At 48.8% G+C, this 19945-nt stretch overlaps 1 protein-coding gene across 2 annotated transcripts in view; it reads left to right on the forward strand.

The window, feature by feature from the left end:
• Positions 1-16805, forward strand: part of SLC34A2 (solute carrier family 34 member 2) — a 23482-nt gene extending 6677 nt beyond the window's left edge. For both annotated transcript variants that reach the window (XM_017518411.2, XM_017518412.2), the window contains 12 exons: positions 583-697; positions 796-930; positions 2311-2439; positions 3925-4068; positions 5617-5728; positions 7770-7965; positions 8858-8953; positions 10033-10153; positions 11367-11534; positions 12588-12704; positions 12798-12922; positions 14135-16805. In XM_017518411.2, coding sequence (XP_017373900.1) covers positions 586-697; positions 796-930; positions 2311-2439; positions 3925-4068; positions 5617-5728; positions 7770-7965; positions 8858-8953; positions 10033-10153; positions 11367-11534; positions 12588-12704; positions 12798-12922; positions 14135-14761 — 2082 coding nt within the window. In that variant the 5' untranslated portion in view covers positions 583-585 and the 3' untranslated portion in view covers positions 14762-16805. The remainder of the gene's footprint in view (positions 1-582; positions 698-795; positions 931-2310; positions 2440-3924; positions 4069-5616; positions 5729-7769; positions 7966-8857; positions 8954-10032; positions 10154-11366; positions 11535-12587; positions 12705-12797; positions 12923-14134) is intronic.
• Positions 16806-19945: the final 3140 nt, after the last annotated feature.

Genomic DNA, 19945 nt, shown 5'->3' on the forward strand with positions numbered 1-19945 from the left:
GATGGAGTTTTGCTCTTATTGCCCAGGCTGGAGTGCAATGGCACAATCTCAGCTCACTGTAACCTCCACCTCCCAGGTTCAAGTAATTCTCCCACCTCAGCCTCCCAGGTAGCTGGGACTACAGGCGTGCGCCACCACACCTGGCTAATTTTTGTATTTTTAGTGGAGATGGGGTTTCACCATGTTAGCCAGGCTGGTTTCGAACTCCTGACCTCAGGTGATCCACCAGCCTCAGCCTCCCAAAGTGCTGGGATTCCAAGCGTGAGCCACCGCGCCTGGCGCATCCTATTTTTGACTGATGGAGAAAGTCAAGACAAAAACAAGTTTAAGAGATTAAAGGTGGTGCATGCAGCTAACCCAACACTGAGAAGTTGTTTGCTTTAGTGACTGCCTGGTGAGTGTTTGACGGGGAACCACAAAGAAGTGAAATATGGTGCTTAAGATGCCACATAAGTATGAAATCCTTCCCTTCCCTTTACTGCTGAACTCCCCAGCCAGTAGAAGCTTTGTAAGCGATAGTTCTTCCTCTTATAGCAACTGGGTGTACCTCTTAGCTGCTCTAAGCTGTTCTCTCATCCACAGGTCATGGCTCCCTGGCCTGAATTGGGAAATGCCCAGCCCAACCCCAATCAGTACCTTGAAGGGGCCGAAAGTCAGCAGCCCATCGCCCCGGATAAAAGCAAAGAGACAGACAAAAGTAAGTGTTACTTGCTTGTCGTCAGAACAGCTTCTCTTGTGAGGAGCCCACGACACTTGGGTCTGATTCCTCACAATTCCTTTTGCTTATTTCATCAGATAACACTGGGGCACCTGTAACCAAAGTTGAACTTCTGCCAACCTACTCCACGGCGACACTGTTAGAGGAGGCCACTGAGGTGGACGACCCCTGGAACCTACCCGCTTTTCAGGATGCGGGGATCAAGTGGTCAGGTAAAAGTGACACTGGCTGCGGCAGGCAGGAGGGGAACTTCCTGAGGTTCACAGTGTCACCATCTTTCTGTCTCCCCCGTCCCCTCCCCCTTTTCATTGTTCCGATGCCCTTGAAGCAAGGGTCCTGGCTACGGATGTCACCCTCCCATCTTTTTTTTTTTTTTTTTTTTTTTTTGATGGAGTCTTGCTCTGTCACCCAGGCTGGACTGCAATAGCACAATCTCAGCTCACTGCAACCTCCACCTCCTGGGTTCAAGCAATTCTCCTGCCTTAGCCTCCCAAGTAGCTGGGATTACAGGCTAATTTTTGTATTTTTAATAGAGACAGGGTTTCACCATGTTGGCCAGGCTGATCTCGAACTCCTGACCTTGTGATCTACCCACCTTGGCCTCCCTCCCTGTTCTGAGATTACAGGCATGAGCCACTGCATCTGGCCACCCTCCCATCTTTGAAGTTGAGTCAAAGCATGTTGGAGTAATTGGGGGGTCATTCATTCAACAAATGTGCCAGGCACTGTGGTTATAGCAAAGATGGACATTGTCTGGATCCTTATAATTCACTGTGGGGGAACAGGTTCCAGGCACTGGTTTGGAGGTGCTGTGGATACAGCGATGAATGGAAGAGGTATCTCTTCTCAGAAGGCTTTCAGAAGGGTCGCCTCACCCAAATGTGGGCGTCTGGGAAGGTTTTTAGAAAAACAGAATATGCAGCCAGACAGCTGGGTGCAAGCAATCACTGTTTCATTTCCAAATGTATGTAGGGCAGAAGGTCTGTCTGTGAACTAAACAGCAAGGAAGAAAAAGGAGATTGGGGTGTGGGGTGGAGAGGTGAGGTAGGAAGGAAAGAGCTGGGAGGGGGAAGATGAGAACCATGATTTCAAAAGCCAGTGGAGTAAACAACAGCTAAAGATGTAGCATCCCAGGATGTATGATGCCCCAAGCCCTCCATAAATTGAGACTGTGATTGCTACTGTGCAGCTGCATTCTAGAAAATACTCTGTGCTGTTCAGAACGTGACAGCCATTATCTCCCACCCCGCACTTAGCAGGTGGCGAGTGCTGTTTATTGCCTCACTCTGACACTGTGCCTCAGCTGAGCCGGAGCCCCTTTTGTCTGTTGAAGACTGCATTGAACCCCTCCTCCCAAATGCAAATCCTTTAGAGGCACTTTACCAGGGTTTCAGCTAAATGGACCACAGTGGTAACTGCTTTGAAAGCTGCAGTGATGGCTGCGTCCCATCTGTAAGCCTCACTAGACATAAGAACTTATGGCTGCCAGACTGGGAAGGGAGCGGGGGCGGGGGCGGGGGCGGGGAGAGTTCTGAGCTCATTACCAAAGTTTCATGCCTTTCTCTCTGTCCCCCCACCCCACCCCCTTGCAGAGAGAGACACCAAAGGGAAGATTCTCTGTGTCTTCCAAGGAATTGGGAAATTGATTTTGCTTCTCGGATTTCTCTACTTTTTCGTGTGCTCCCTGGATGTTCTTAGTAGCGCCTTCCAGTTAGTTGGAGGTAGGAATGAAAGGCTGAGAGGCCTGTGGGTGAGGGAACGTGATCGTGAAATGTGGTTCGGAGGCTAACAACTCAGCAAGCCCTCTCCAGCTGCAGCCTCCCGGAGTGTTTTAGGACTGGAACCCACCTCAGATCACTTATGAAGTCTATGCTTTCCATTATAGAAGAGAACACTGAGCCCTATACAAAGGGCTATGACTTGGCTCGGGTGGCTTAGGTCAGGAGCCGGGGCTGGAGGCTATTCCAAGCTATCAGCCGCTTGAGTTTGTCCACAAACCCCAGGCAGGAAATTGTTTGACACAGACTTAGCCCAGGAATTCCTACTATCCTCCCCACCAGAGAGAATTCTGGAATACAAAAGAGGGCCCTTTGAAGCTGGGCCCTTGCTGGGGGAAAGACAGGGCCTCTTCTCTGGGCTGGAGGGATCTGCATCCATTGCAGTTACCTACACAGTTCTCGGAGCTGTGTGTGCCCATGGAGCATGGGAACCCAGAATTGAAGTCGCCATGTGCTTGGTTACCTTTGCACCTCAATGGTGACGTCAGTCACAGGGAGAACTCTGAGTGCCCACTGGGTGCAGGCATTTTCAAAGGCTCTCTGTCAAACATTCTTTCCCAAAGTCCTCCCATTTATGGAGAGATCACAAACCAGCCCTGAGATTCACAGCCTATAATTAACAGAGTAAGATTCAATCTCAGATCTGGGTGGCGCAAAGGACCATGGATTTCTGCAATCCTTGTTGCCTCTCTTGGGAACCCAGCTTTGTGTCCTTGGAGAGCTGGGGAGGTGGGCATTCATGGGAGAGCACGAGGGACAAACTGACTTCCTGAACATTGCTTCTGGACTCCCTGGTCCGTGGCAGCATCGGCTAGGGCCTTTGCTGTGTGGTTATCTCAAACAAGTCACCTGCGTCCTCTGGGCTTCCGTCTTCTTTATACAGTGGACTTGGGAATGGATTGATGGTCTCAGGCACACTCTTGAAAATAACTCTCCCAGCATTCAGTTAAGGCTGGTGCTGGGGCTAAGGGTGGGTAGAGGAGAAGGTCCTCTCTTGGAGGATACATGTGAATTGAGGATACACCCCAGAGACACCCAGGAGGCTCACTGGCACCCACTGGTCCCAGTACAGAGCTGAGGCTGGGTTCCTGAGCAGAGAAAGTCTTGCTGACCGAGGGAGTGGTTGAAGAGTGGAAGGATGGAGGGTGAAGGAACAAGAGTAACCAGAGGCTTACAGTGGGTGGGGAAGTAGGGCAGAGAGACAGGGACCGGAGGCACATGTGGGCAGCCAGTGGGTTTCCTACCTTATTGGGGCAGCACTGGGAAGAGGCACGGGGAAGGAGGATTCCCTGGGTTCCCTCAGGGATGGGGGCTGGAGGCTGGACTTTCCAACCCACTGCCAGCTGGCCTTGGATGGAGACTTCTGTGTACCCAGTGCCCACCTAATCTCCCTGATCACCTGTGTGTGTGTGTGTGTGTGTTTTTCAGGAAAAATGGCGGGACAGTTCTTCAGTAACAGCTCTATTATGTCCAACCCTTTGTTGGGGCTGGTAATCGGGGTGCTGGTGACTGTCTTGGTGCAAAGCTCCAGCACCTCAACCTCCATTGTCGTCAGCATGGTGGCCTCATCACGTGAGTCGGGCCCCCATGAGCCCAGCTGCATTGCAGACACTCTCCTGTCTATGGGGTGGGGAGCAAGAATTCACTCTGAATATGCCCAGGCCTTGTCACCATTGTCTTCCGATGCTGCCCCACCTACCATGTGTTCCCCTCTTCATCCAAGGCAGCTTCCCATTTCCATTTCTATGGCAGGATCTAGAAATAGACCCTGCTGCTAGAGTTCAGTGCTGAATTCTCTAGGGCTGTGCTTTCCAGACCTGTGGCCACTGGTCACATGTGGCAATTTAATTTCATTGAACCTTAACTGATTTAAAGTTAAAATATAACATTCAGATCCTCAGTTGTACTAGTTACATTTCAAGTGTTGAAGAGCCACAGGTGGCTGGCAGCTACCCTATTGAGCAGTAGAGACATAGAACATTTCCATCACTGCAGAAAGTTAGTTCTCTGGGACAGGGCCACTCGGTGCTAAGAATGAAGACAACTAATCGCATCACAAATTGCTCTGGGACAACTGAGCTTGGGGAAATGACACTCTAAGCTTGTACCTGCCTGAGAATTGCTCTAGCAAGGTTGGACAGACCCTCTGAAGGGGACCAGTTTGAACTGATTGCTATTATTTTCAAATAAAGACGTGGGTCCCACTATGTTGCCCAGGCTGGTCTCAAACTCCTGAGCTCAAGTGATCCTCCTGCCTCAGCCTCCCAAAGTACTGGGATTATAGGCATGAGCCACTGCTCCTGGCCAGAACTATTTTTCTTCCCAAGCCAGCATCTTAGCCAGAATTAACTAGAATGTTTCTGGGTCCAGTTGGAAAAAGGTATTACATATTCAAAATATTTTACTTGTATATGTCAAAAAAAGTACAGCAATATGCTGATTCTGTTTGAAAAAGTCACAATGCCTGGAATTAACCATGTGATATCTCTCACAGAAATGATGCTTCCTGGCTTGGTGCAGTGGCTCATGCGTGTAATCCCAGCACTTTGGGAGGTTGAGGCGGTGGATCACTTGAGGTCAAGAGTTCGAGAGCAGCCTGACCAACATGGTGAAATCCCATCTCTACTAAAAATACAAAAATTAGCTGGACATAGTGGTGCATGCCTCCAGTCTCAGCTATTCAGGAGGCTGAGGCAGGAGAATCGCTTGAACCCAGGAGGTAGAGGTTGTGGTGAGCCAAGATCGCACCACTGCACTCCAGCATGGGCAACAAAGCGAGATCTGTCTCAAAAAAAAAAAAAAAAAAAAAAGAAGTGATGCTTCCTTAAAGGCGAGCCTTTGTGCCATGCACAACTGACTCAACTGTACATGCAAGCCCTGGAACTCCTCCACCTAAGTCCTTCATCGCTGGCTGCCTCCTGGTCTCCTTCAGGCTAGCCTTGGATCTGCAATAGGGAGGAGGGAGGAATCTAGAAAGGCACTTTCATCAGAGTCATAGTGAAATGCATGACCCCACAGAGGATAAGAGCTACTACTCTAGAGGACTCAGCATAAGTGACGTTAGCTTGCCCCACCAGGCTGCCTTTCTAAGCTTGCTAATGGCTCTTTTCCATCCTCCAGTGCTCACCGTTCAGGCTGCCATCCCCATTGTCATGGGGGCCAACATTGGAACGTCAATCACCAACACTATCGTTGCGCTTATGCAGGCGGGAGACCGGAGTGAGTTCAGAAGGTAAGAGGCTCAAAACCAGCCCTTGCAACATCAGCTGTATTGTCCTAGGCCATGCTGTTGTACTTACTTTTAACCAGTCGGAGATGACATGCTTATCAGGTTCATTCCTGGAGTTCCTAGAAGTAACCACAGGAAGGTAGAGCTAGGGTTGGATCACATACTCACCAGCTGATTAGACTCAGCTCCCTGATCCGCAGGGCAGGGATAATACCATCTGTCACCACTGTGTTGTCATGGGATTGAATACGATCTAGTAGTTACGTGTTTAGAGCACCCACTACATCGAGTTCACTAAACAAATGCAGGCTCTAGCCAGAAACTTACCTGCTGGGTGGTGGAATTGAAACAAGGCCAGCTAGGTGAGTAGGATTTATTGGGGCCAGGAATGGTGGCTCATGCCTGTAATCCCAGCCCTTTGGGAGGCTGAAGCGGGTAGATTGCCTGAGGTCAGGAGCCTGGCCAACATGGTGATATCCCATCTCTACTAAAAATACAAAAAATTGCCAGGCATGGTAGCAAGTGCCTGTAATCCCAGCTACTTGGGAAGCTGAGGCAGGAGAATCACTTGAACCCGAGAGGCAGAGGTTGCAGTGAGTCGTGACCATGCAACTGCACTCCAGCCTGGCTGAGAGAGCGAGACCCTATCTCAAATAATAATAAGGTAATAATAAAAGTATTGTTTGGTCATAATTATAAATTATTAAAACTGCCACTGTCAGTCAGCTCGAACCTCGCCACTTTTTCTTTGTTCTTCACCTACATGTCAATAAAAAGCAAATCTGTGTACGCATAAAATCCAAAAATAGAGCAGGTAGAATGTTGGAAACTCTTTTTTTTTTTTTTTTTTTTCCAAAAAGGTTAATGTGAAAATTAAATGTTTCTCAGCCTCTAGCAGTTTGTTTTTTCTTTTTTCTTTTTTAAGGGAAGCTTTTTCATTGAAGATAAAAAAATCCAGAACAGAGTTTTTTCAATCTGGAGATAAGATGGAATCGAGGAGGAATCTTTGAACCTCCTCAGAGGGATGCAAAATGTAATATACTTTAGCCTTGTTTCCTGTGGAAACTATTCATTTTTCATCACTTTCAAGAAAAAGATTAAGAATTCACTTGCATAGAGGTCTTTTTAAGTGAAATTTTTTTTTTTTTTTTTTTTTTTTGAGACAGAGTTTCGCCCTTGTTACCCAGGCTGGAGTGCAATGGCGCGATCTCGGCTCACGGCAACCTCCGCCTCCCGGGTTCAGTCAATTCTCCTGCCCCAGCCTCCTGAGTCGCTGGGATTACAGGCACGCGCCACCATGCCCAGCTAATTTTTTGTATTTTTAGTAGAGACGGGTTTCACCATGTTGACCAGGATGGTCTCGATCTCTTGACCTCGTGATCCACCTGCCTCAGCCTCCCACAGTGCTGGGATTACAGGCTTGAGCCACCGCGCCCGGCCAAGTGAAAATATTTTTATTATACTTTAAGTTTTGGGGTATATGTGCAGTTAAATTTTTTTATTGTTACAAAATGGTTTTACATCTTTATGAGGTGCGTGTGATATTTTGTTATATTATTTGTTAATTACATGTTATACTTATATTTGTTACATGCATAGAATGTGTAGTGATCAAATCAGGGTATTTGATAAATACATCACTTTGAGTATTTATCATTTCTATGTGTTTGGAACAATTGAAAACTCGGCATAGAGGGCTTCGGTTGCCTTCATACTGGTCCTCACCTTTCCAAAAGAAGGTTGCCTTCAATATACATGATAGAAAAGTGGCCTTGCTGCAATTCTTCCGAACAGTGATAGCTGAGCTAATTATTCCAACCCCAACGTGCTTGTTGGCCCACTGTTTCCTCATCTAGCCAGTGGGAATGTAGATACAGCCACTCTGGGGATTGCTATGAGAGAACAAAGATGAAACTGTATATGTGTGCACACTTCCACAGGTGACACCTAGCAGAGGGTGGCAGATGATTCAGGTCATGACCCACCCCGCATGGTGCCTTCTTGCTTAGTGACTGATCTTGCTGTCGGGGCTCCCCTCCCACAGAGCTTTCGCAGGAGCCACAGTCCACGACTTCTTCAACTGGCTCTCCGTGTTGGTGCTCTTGCCCTTGGAGGTTGCCACCCATTACCTTGAGGTCATAACCCAGCTTGTGGTGGACAGCTTCCACTTCAAGAATGGAGAAGACGCCCCAGAGCTTCTGACAGTCATCACTAAGCCCTTCACAAAGCTCATTGTCCAGGTAACTCGCCTCCTTCAGAGAGAGAAAGAGACAAAATTCCTACCCACACCATCCCCTACCTAAGCTGGCAGCTGTAGCCGAGGGTCTGCAACACTATTCTCGGCCCGGGTCAGTGGGTAACCCTTGTTTTCCCAGCACTTTGGGAGGCTGAGGCGGGCACATCACCTGAGGTCAGGAGTTTGAGACCAGCCTGACCAACATGGAGAAACCCCATCTCTACTAAAACTACAAAAATTAGCCACGCATAGTGGTGCATGCTTGTAATCCCAGCTACTTGGGAGCCTGAGGCAGGAGAATTGCTTAAACTCAGGAGGCAGAGGTTGCGGTGAGCCCAGATCGCGCCACTGCACTCCAGCCTGGGCAACAAGAGCAAAACTTCATTTCAAAAAAAAAAAAGAAGAAGAAGAAACACTACTCTGTAGCTGCCTCTGGAAAAGGCCCAGAGAGGCAGGACTTTAGGGCCACCTGATAGAGTGACTGACAGACCTTGATGGTTACTTTGACTTCCATGATACGCCACCTTTATTGCGGTGGAGGCGTTTCTTCAGGCTGCACACTTGAGACCACTTTGTACCGCTGCTGCCCTCAATACCAGTGGATTTGACAAAGTACGATCTACCCTTTCCTGCCTAGAGCCTTCTCACCCCCCGCTCCCTGGGTCCTTCCTAGGACCTTGTATTTTACTGGTTTTCTTGGTCATTCAGTCATCCAGAAAGTATCTACTGTCTGCTCCCTAGATATCCGTGCCTTTGCAGATAGTGAGTCTCACTTTGCCTCCCTGAGGGCTCACAGTCACCTTGATCTCCTCAGCCCCTCTCACTGCAACCCTCTTGGCTTGTACCCTAAATCGCTTCTGCAGATGTGCTGATGGTCTGTCTGTTGCTTTCCACAGCTGGATAAAAAAGTTATCAGCCAAATTGCAATGAATGATGAAACAGCGAAAAACAAGAGTCTCATCAAGATTTGGTGCAAAACTTTTACCAACAAGGTATGTTTCCAAGAATATTCCCGGGCAGGTGAACCTTGCATCTGAATGTTAAGCCAAATCTTGCATTCAAGGCGGGTAAATAAAAAATCAGGGGAAAGAAATATTGGGAGCCCCTGAAAAATCAAAAGTTACCAGGGAATGCCTGCAGAAAACAAGTCCATGAATGAAGGCTGAATGCAGGTCAACAGTAGGACATACAGACATACAGACATACAGACTCCCCTTTGCCTCATCCCTGGGATACAGCATTCTCAGTTTGCTAATTTCCATGTCTCTAGGAGAAGGCTGCGTCTCTGTTCTCATTTTTGGAGGGATTCATGGAAATAGTCCAACCCTCCCTATAGGTGTTGGCAGCAAGTGGCCTCTCTCTCACTTTCCAGACTCTTCCAGAGTATTCCCTCTGCTTGGGCCCAGAGCATTCATGCTCTGTGTCAGGAGCCTACCCAGCCTGCTTTGCACCTGGGTTGTGCCTTGCCCTTGCTTCATGTGTTTTGTTGTTGTCGTTTGTGGGGTGCTGAAGACTGGAGACTAAAACATACAAACTAAATTTTTTTTTTTTTTTTTTGATATGGGGTCTTGCTCTGTTGCCCAGGCTGGAGTGCAGTAGAACAGTGTTGGCTCACTGCAACCTCCACCTCCCAGGCTCAAGTGATTCTCCTGCCTCCACCTCCTGAATAGCTGGGATTACAGGCACCTGCCACCATGCCCGGCTAATGTTTGTATTTTTATTAGGGTCAGGGTTTCACCATGTTGGCCAGGCTGGTCTCAAACTCCTGAACTCAGGTGATTGGCCTGCCTTGGCCTCCCAAAGTGCTGGGATTATAGACGTCAGCCACTGAGCCCAGCCGTCAAACTAGATGTTTTTAAGTGGTGAAGGCTGACTTTAGTTGTCCAAAGTTGTTCTAAGAGATTTCTAATAAAGGTGAGAAATAAGTCCTCAAGAGAAGAGAACTGTTCTGTTGGAGCCACACTGCACGCACCTGTGTGGTGTCTGCCCCTGTTCATCCCCACCCCCGCTATTGCCCGCCACTCCCCACTAAACGCCAGTGTCACAGGCATTTGTCATGTTTGTCATCCAGACCCAGATGAACATCACTGTTCCCTCGACTGCTGACTGCACCTCCCCTTCCCTCTGTTGGACGGAAGGCATCCAAACCTGGACCATGAAGAACGTGACCTACAAGGAGAACATCGCCAAATGTGAGTGGAGCTCCGTGGATTAACCACTGTGACAGGAGTTGCCTGGGGTGACATGTTTATCTGTGTGAAGCCCAGTAAGTGAAGGAAAAGACAGGAGGCGCCAAGCCCCTCCCCTTCATCAAGCAGTGAGCAACATGCTTCCACAGCAGAGGAAACTATGGCTTAGGAACTGAGGTGACAGGCCCAAGGTCCCCATGGCAAGGTGCACAACTGGGACGTGAAGCCCATTTCCTCTGCCAGCTCCGTACCACCTCAGAAAAGCTAAACAGATTCAAGAGGCTCCCTCTACGTGCTTTGTTCAGTCTCTCTTAGTCAATAACTCTAGAGGCCAGGCTTGGTGGCTGGCTCATACCTATCATCCCAGCACTTTGGGGAGGCCAAGGTGGGCCCATCCCATGAGGCCAGGAGTTCGAGACCAGTCTGGCCAACATGGTGAAACCCTGTTTCTACAAAAATAATTTTTAAAAAAAAGAGCCAGGCATGGTGGCACAGGCCTGTAATCCCAGCTACTTGGGACACTGAGGGAGGAGAATTGTTTGAACCCCAGGAGGCAGAGGTTGCAGTAAGTCATGATGGCACCACTGCACTCCATCCTGGACAACAGAGCAAGACAGCATCTCAAAATAAAATAATTTTAGGGAGACGAAAGCCAGATTGGAAGGAAGATGTGGGACCCACATAGAACAGATGTATTCATTCCATTAGTCCCTTCTGTACAGCGGGGTCCATTCAGGGCCCTGGAGCTGTAGCACTTGAACAAGGCAGTGAGTCTGCATCATGCTCTGATTATTAAGAAGCTGTAATGTTTTTCCAACCCAGCCATCCTTAGTTATTCTAATTACTCCTTACTTTTACTTTTGTATATCTCTGCTTCTCTCTTCCTGCGCCCCAACCTGACATTAATTCTGAGCAGTATACCTTAATATTCTAGGTACGGTTACCCCAAAGAATTAAATTAACTTACCACCTCCGACATTCTAGGCAGTATACATTCATTGATATAACCATATTTTGCTGGAATTATCTGGGGGATGCAGAAGGGGCTTTACAACTAGCAATGCCCCCTACTTTGACTTGCCCATCAAACCCCTCAAAGCACACTTACCATTAGTATAAAAATTAGACTGACAGCATGGTCCTTATACAGAGAGCTAGGATCTGTAGCCATGGTGGCTGCATGCCCCTCTGACAAGGTTCTCTGTGGTCTTTTTAGGCCAGCATATCTTTGTGGATTTCCACCTTCCGGATGTTGCTGTGGGCGTCATCCTGCTTGTCATCTCCCTGGTGGTCCTCTGTGGTTGCCTGATCATGATTGTCAAGATCCTGGGCTCTGTGCTCAAGGGGCAGGTGGCCACTGTCATCAAGAAGACCATCAACACTGGTGTGTACACTGCCCTCACTTGTGGGCCTTGAGGGACGGTGTCATCACAGCCACTGCATGGGGAGTGGGGGTCCGTTAAATTCCCATCTAGCAATGGCCTCTGCATGGCATGGAGTTTCTCTCTCAGATTGGATCAGCAGCAGAAGTGAGGATGTCATTCCCCTGGAAACATTCTTGGTGTCCTGGGTGGGGTCTAGGGAGCAGGCTCAAGCCTTCCATGTTGGCAAGGTCCTGAGAGGGAGCTTATATCTGGAGAGCCATGAGCCAGGCCTTTTTTCCTAGCAGGTTTCCTATATGCTCAGGACTTTACTGGGTCTGTCAAGACCCCTTAGAAAAAGGTCTCCATGAGTCCACCCTCGCCCCCACCTCCCTTCACTGTTGTGAAGGAATGTGACGCATAAATACATCAGCATCCAGAGGTAGCCATTGAAACTGCTGGCCAAGAGGATTGCCTGCCAAATACGGTGTCTTGACCAATGAGAGCTCGCCAAGCCAATGACATCATCGCTCCATGAAAGCTCAGTGAAATACAACCAGGAAAATTCGTCCCCCACCCTAGGTTGTCTTGGAGAAACAGCAACTCTGGGTGCTTCTGGGAAATACAGGGCCTGATCTAGTGCTGGTGGGGTGGAGGACTCAGGTGACAGGCATGTTCCAAGCTGCTGCGTTTTCTTGGTGCACCTTAAGGTGGAGATGAAGGTTGAAGGTTGAATGTGGCTGGTGATGGGAGACCAGGGCAGGAGAGGAAGCATGCTCTCAGCACTTTCTGGAAGGAGAGTGGTTATCTGGGCAGGGCGGGTTCACTCTTTCAGGAATCTGTGTTTTTGTTTTCGTAACACTCACCTTCATTCTTGGTTTTTCCATCTGAATATGCGGAGCAAAAGACAGTGGGAAATGAAACTGGATTCTAAAACTTACTCTGCAATCTGAGACCCCCATATGTGGGATGAGGAGGTGCCTGTCCAACGTCACCCCTAGGCCCAGCCCCTGCCCCGGGCTGCCAGCTGTACCTTCCCTAGAGAGGCTGTGACATCTCTTCCTTCTGTCTTCCAGATTTCCCCTTTCCCTTTGCATGGTTGACTGGCTACCTGGCCATCCTCGTTGGGGCAGGCATGACCTTCATTGTGCAGAGCAGCTCTGTGTTCACGTCGGCCTTGACCCCCCTGATTGGTGAGTTACTCCCCGGCTTCTCCCTCTGGCCACCACTGCCATTTCCTGTCATCCCATGGGTCTGATGTGTTTGTGTGTTGTGTCCCGCCCCAGGAATCGGCGTGATAACGATTGAGAGGGCTTATCCACTCACGCTGGGTTCCAACATCGGCACCACCACGACCGCCATCCTGGCCGCCTTAGCCAGCCCAGGCAGCTCGATAAAGAGTTCACTCCAGGTTAGAACACGGGGCATGGGCGCAGGGGCTCTGGGGACCGGACCTCCCCTGGTCTTGCAAATTGGTCTCTAACGAGCCAGGCTTTTCTCTGTGCTCCCCACAAAATGGAACTAATATGTGGAAGGGAAGCCATGGGGAAAGTTTTGAGGACCTTGATGGGAGAACAATCAAAACAGTCCTGAGAGAGGCAGTAAGACCCCCATAATTGGTGGTTGTTTCAGCAAAGGTGTGGTGGCCCCTTGATATAGCTGTGGAAAGGGTACTTAGGAAGCACAGACACCATCTCCCATCTCCTCACTCACTGCCCCCTCTGGGGAACTCCCCAGTTAGGAGACCTCCCTGGCATAGACCATCTAGGTTACCTGGTAGGATTTGAATTCTTATCTCACCATTTACATACCAAGTGACCTTTGGCAAGTAGTCTGACCTGAGCGTCCATTCCCTCATCTGAAAGATGGAGAACAGGATCCCTATTTCATTAGGATTATTATAAAGATCTGATGAGGCAAAGCCATCTGTGCAAAAGAAATATAAATTCAAGCATGTAATATAGATTAACTGCACATGTCATCCCAAAATTTTTTAGTAGGTACATCTTTAAAAGTAGAAACAGATTCATTTTTCAATAATGTATTTGATTTAAACCATTATCACTTTAATATGTAATCAGTCTGTCAAACATTGAGATATTTGGCATTCTTTTCTGGGACTAAGTCTTTGAAATCTCGTGTGTATTTCATACTTAAAGCACATCTCTGCGTGGACGTGTGGCCAGTGTATTAGACAGGGCTGGTCCACAGCCTGGGCATGGTACTTGGCACCGGCCTTGGGAAAGTGTCCAAGTGCCTGGTCTCTGGAGCCATGCTTGTGGGATGTGCATTTCCACCTCTTCCATCTCCCACCTGTCGATTTGGGGACCATAACCCCATGATGCCTCCATGTCAAGGAAAAATGGTTGCCACTCTGTAGGGTGTTGTTTGAGGATTGACAGAATGCACCACTGAGGGCCCCTGGCCCTCCCAGACACATAGTAGGTCTTCATGGAATCCAGATACCCTCTGGGCTGAGCTGTAAAGACAAGGAAGGCCTGGAAAGCCCGTGACCATGCTGGCTGTGATGCCTCCTAGCTGACCTCCCCCTTCCCTTCTCTCTCCCCACAACTGCCTCCACCTAGCAAGAGACCCCTCACCTGTCCAACCTCTCGTGTTGCAGATTGCCCTGTGCCACTTTTTCTTCAACATCTCCGGCATCTTACTGTGGTACCCGATCCCGTTCACTCGCCTGCCCATCCGCATGGCCAAGGGGCTGGGCAACATCTCTGCCAAGTATCGCTGGTTCGCAGTCTTCTACCTGATCGTCTTCTTCTTCCTGATCCCGCTGACGGTATTCGGCCTCTCGCTGGCCGGCTGGCCGGTGCTCATGGGTGTCGGTGTGCCCATCCTCTTGATCGTTATCCTGGTACTGTGCCTCCGCCTGCTGCAGTCCCGCTGCCCACGCATCCTGCCCAAGATACTCCAGAACTGGAACTGCCTGCCACTGTGGATGCGCTCGCTGAAGCCCTGGGACGCCGTGGTCTCCAAGCTGGCCGGCTGCTTCCAGCTGCCCTGTTGCTGCTGCTGCCGCGTGTGCTGCCGTGTGTGCTGCCGCGTGTGCTGCCTGCTGTGTGGTGGCTGCAAGTGCTGCCGCTGCAGCAGGTGCTGCGAGGACTTGGAGGAGGGGCAGGAGGCGCACGCCGTCCCTGTCAAGGCCCCTGAGACCTTTGACAACATAACCATTAGCAGAGAGGCTCAGGGTGAGGTCCCTGCCCCGGACTCAAAGACCGAATGCACGGCCTTGTAGGGGGCTGTCCGGGTCGCCAGAGGTGGAGGAAGGGACCTTGAGTCCTGCGTGTTCTCCTCCCTCCCACTGCTGCACCCTTTCACCACCTCAAGGAGATTTGTTTCAAATTAGCGAATGAAATTGATGCACTCCTACGTAACTCGATTCCCTGTGGCTTGGATAGGCCTGCAGGGCAGTTTGATTCCAGCCTCTGGAGACTCAGTAGTCTCTTACTCCAGGAAGACACAGGATGATACCTAAAGAGAATTAGAGAATGAACGTGGCTGGAAAGATGGCTAATCCTGCATGTAGCTGGGTTGGTCAGTAGAACCTATTTTCAGACTCGAAAACCATCTTCAGAAAGAAAAGCCCCAGGGAAGGAACATATGGGAGGCTCCCCCAGATGGGGAAGTGTATTCTCTGTGACTATCAAGCTCAGGCCTCTCTTTTTTTTTTAAACCAAAGCCTGGCAACCGAGAGCAGCAGCCCCATGGCCTCCTTGCCTCAGATCAGCCCCAGGGAGCATCTGCCCTGCTAATGGTTATGTTGTCAAAGGGTCAGGGGACACAGCGTCATTATTTGGAAACTGAAGGTCACAAATGTGTGTCCATCCCACTTCCTAGTGTTCCCACATTTCCCATCAGGGTTTCCTCACCTGGACAGGTGTGCTTGTCCAAGCAGTTCACCCGCAGTGTCCTTGTCCTCACGCTTTGGGGATGGGAGCCACACCTGAACTACAGAGAGTTCAGGCTGGATACACGCGCCCACCTGCTGCTCTTGTCTTAGGAGACAGAGAGAGTAGGGCAGATGGAGGAGAAGAGAGTGGGGAATGTGTAGCTTGGCATTTAGGGGGTGTGGTATATCTGCCAAAAGGGCCCCAGGTTCTGAATTTAGCGAACTTAGAAGCCAAATTAAAACTCATTGTGGCTAAAGCCTAGCGCCCCTCTCTTGGTCAGACAACAAAAACCCTCCCTGTTGGATCTTTTGAAATAAAACATGCAAATTCTCCAGCCTGCATGCTGCCACCTTGAATCCCAGGGAGTATCTACGTCTGGAATAGCTCTTCACCCCTCTCAGCCTCCTCACGTTCTGTGCAAGATGACTTCCTGGGTTAACTTCCTTCTTTCCATCCCCCACCCACTAGAATCTCTTTCCAAACATTTTTCCATTTTCCCGTAGATGGGCTTTGATTAGCTGCCCTCTTTTCATGTCTACAAAGCTCCAGACTTTTCTCAGGGCGGGGAAATCTGCACCCAGTTGGACCGCCCGGTGAAGTGGGATCATTGAGTACAGTCGAGCGCATGTGTCTGGCTCAAAGGGGTGCGCTCCTTCTCATTCCAGATGCCTTCTCTGCCTTCCACAGCCCCCTGCCTATTACATCACTGCCCCCCACCCACCCCCAACCATCCCAATTCTTTCTGGCCAATGAGCTCCAGCCTTACCTTGGAAAGGGGGAGTAGGTGTAGCCATGTGGCAAGATTGGGTCCTCCTCCATCCCAGCTTCTCCACCGTCCCAGCAGGTCAGGATATCAGATAGTCCTCCCCTGACCTTCACCTTCATAGATAGCAATTCCCAAACAGAGTCAAATTCTCTATATTTATAGTCAGCCCTGTACAGCATTTTTCATAAGTTATATAGTAAATGGTCTGGATGATTTTGTGCTTCTAGTGCTCTCATTTGGAAATGAGGCAGGGTTCTTCTATGAAATAGGAAGAAAGAAACCACTTTGTATATTTTGTAATATCACCTCTGTGGCCATGCCTGCCCGCACACCCTGTACATATGTAAGTTAAACCCGGGCAGGGGCTGTGGCCGCCTTTGTACTGCGGTGATTTTTTAAAATTGGATCTTTGTACTTGCATTGATTGTATAATTTTGAGACCAGGTCTTGTTATATTGCTCAGGCTGGTGTCAAACTCCTGGGCTCAAGCAGTCCGCCCACCTCAGCCTCCCAAAGTGCTGAGATTACAGGCGTGAGACACCACACCAGGCCTGATTGTAGTTTTTTTTTTTTTTTTTTTTACTGGTTGTGGGAAGGGAGAAATAAAATCATTAAACCCAAAAGGCGTGTGTTGTTTTTAATTACAGGGAAATAGGGACCTTGTTAGATCTGTGTTATGCAAATGTGAGTTCTCTTCCCTCACCAGACGTCACTACCCACCACTTAGCATCCGACCCTGCAGCTGCATCATTTGTGGGGCTTCTTGTTCAAAAACCTGGGAAGAAATGTCATGGACACTAAAAAGACAAAACTTCACTTTCTGTTATAGTCTCTCGAGTTGCCATGGAAATTTTCTATTAAATACCATTCCAAGTAAAAAGTTGAGATTTAAATTCTTATGAATTTCACATTTCATCTTTACATTGTGCAACACTGATTTCAGACGCAAACATAAGGCCTGTTAACTCGTCTGTGGAATCATTGACATGATGCACCTCTTATTTGTGGCTCACACATGTATTTTATTCCTATGAGAACAGGGAGAGCATTGCACAAAACTAGCTCAATTATTTTGATTTCACTTTTTTTTTTTTTTTGACAGAGTGAGATATTGTCTTACTCTGTCACCTAGGCTATAGTGCAGTGGTGCAATCTCTGCTTACTGCAACCTCTGCCTCCCAGGTTCAAGCGATTCTCCTGCCTCAGCCTCCCGAGTAGCTGTGATTACAGATGTACACTGCCACGCCCAGCTAATATTTGTATTTTTAATAGAAACGGGCTTTCACCATGTTGGCCAGGCTGGGCTCGAACTCCTGACTTCAGGCGATCCACCTGCCTCAGCCTCCCAAAGTGCTGGGATTACAGGCATGAGCCACCGTGCCTGGCCTGATTTCACATTTTGTGCACATTCTGCCAATGCTCTCTGCCTTCCTGATGGGTAAGGAAGAACTGAAAGGAAAAAGCAGTGGGCCACCCTTTCCATATTAGCATTTTTCGGCCTAAGTAGTTGGCTGCTAAAGGGAAGTGACATGAGTTAGAAAAAACACGATAGGGTTTCTTAGTTGTTCCTTGCTTGTTTGCTTGGAGTGCCATTACCTTTTTGCTGCATTCAAAGAAAGTTCTGCTTTGAATAAAAAGTACAGTTTTTCATTGCTGTGCGTTCTGTCAACCACCTGTGCTAGTCAAAATAATAACATGTTGTCCAGGTGTGGTGGCTCACACCTGTAATCCCAGCACTTTGGGAGGGAGGCTGAGGCAGGCAGATCACTTGAGCTTGGAAGTTTGAGACCATCCTGGCCAGCATGGTGAAACCCCATCTCTACTAAAAATACAAAACTAGCTGGGCATGGCGGCAGGTGCCTGTAATTCCAGCTACTCAGGAGGCTGAGGCAGGAGAAACACTTGAACCCGAAAGGCAGAGGTTGCAGTGAGCACTGCACTCCAGCCTGGGCAAAAAGAGTGAAACTCTGCCTCAAAAATAAATAATGTGTTAAGGAAGCGTTGACTTTAAGAAAGGTTTGCACCAGGTCCTGGTGGCTCATGCCTGTAATCCCAGCACCTTGGGAGGCCGAGGCGGGCGGATCACAAGATCAGTAGATTGAGACCATCCTGGTTAACATGGTGAAAACCCCATCTCTACTAAAAATACAAAAAAAAAAAAAAAAAAAAAGAAGAAGAAATTAGCCAGACATGGTGGTGCACGCCTGTAGTCCCAACTACTCAGGAGGCTGAAGCAGGAGAATCGCTTGAACCCGGGAGGTGGAGGTTGCAGTGAGCTGAGATTGCGCCACTGCACTCCAGCCTACGTGACAGAGCAAGACTCTGTCCCAAAAATATAAAAATAAAATAACAAAGAAACGTGTACAGGACTCAGCTGGTCGCACCCCTTTGCAGGCCAGCTGTGCCGAGAGCTGAATCTGTCTTATGGAGCACAGTGAATTTGGGCTTGGAATCACTGAGTGCTGGGTTCCACGCGTGGCTCTGTCATTTACTGTCTCAATAGCAACTTCCTCATCTGGAATATGGGACAGTAACACTTGGCTTCCTGTGATAATGAAAATGAAGCAATATATGTAAATATTTAGGCAGGGTGGGTTTACTGTAAGTTCTTGGCATATGGTTCTGCCTCAAAATATAGGGGATGAACATGCATGGCAGATGTACAAGATACACTTCCCACGCTTGTGTGCATTTTTCTTTCTCTAAGTATTTCCACAGTGACATGCCAAGTCAAGAAGACTGCTATTAACCCAAGAACCTGGGGCGTGGCCTGGCCTGGGATTATTAGGAGGAGCGAATAAATGTCATGGGGCCTGGGGGCAGTCCTGGACTGGGCTCTGCAGCCATGGGGCAGGAGACAAGGACCACTCAGCATTTCTGGAACAAATTGGTGCTCTGCGAACTCACTTTCTAGTCCCAATCAATGGCAGTGGTTAAGTGTTATTTTAAAAGGGTTTTCTGGGCCAGGCGCTGTGGCTCATGCCTGTAATCTCAGCACTTTGAGAGGCTGAGGCAGGTGGATCATGAGGTCAGAAGTTCAAGACCAGCCTAGCCAAGATGGTGAAACCCTGTCTCTACCAAAAATACAAAAATTAGCCAGGCAGGTGGCGGACGCCTGCAATCCCAGCTACTCAGGAGGGTGAGGCAGGAGAATTGCTTGAACCTAGGATGCGGGGGAGGTTGCAGTGAGCTGAGATCACACCATTGCACTTCAGCCTGGGTGATGGAGCAAGATTCAGACTCAAAACAAAAACAGAAAGAAACCCCTTATTTCATTTTATTTTATTCTATTTTATTTTATTCATTGGTCAATCATGAGGTTAAAATACATTTTCACAAACACAGACTCAATGCATAGACTCAAAAATTTTCTTTGTATTCTCTCTTGGGTAGGAAAGAAAGAGAGAGATGCCAGGCATGCTGGCCCACAGGTGTACTGCCAGCACTTTGGGAGGCAGAGGTGGGTGGATCATGAGGTCAGGAGTTCGAGCCCTGCCCAGCCAACATGGTGAAACCCTGTCTCTACTACAAATACACTGCACTCCAGGCTGAATCTCAGCTCACTGCAACTTCTACCTCCTAGGTTCAAGCAATTCTTGTGCCTCAGCCTCCCGAGTAGCTGCGATTACAGGCGCATGCCACCATGCCTGGCTATATTTTTTTTTTAAGACGGGGTTTCACCATGTTGGTCAGGCTGGTCTTGAACTCCCGACCTCAGGTGATCCGCCTGCCTTGGCCTCCAAAGTGCTTGGATTACAGGCGT

This window comes from Cebus imitator, unplaced genomic scaffold, assembly GCF_001604975.1.
Source record: "Cebus imitator isolate Cc_AM_T3 unplaced genomic scaffold, Cebus_imitator-1.0 Scaffold679, whole genome shotgun sequence".
Lineage (NCBI taxonomy): Eukaryota > Metazoa > Chordata > Mammalia > Primates > Cebidae > Cebus > Cebus imitator.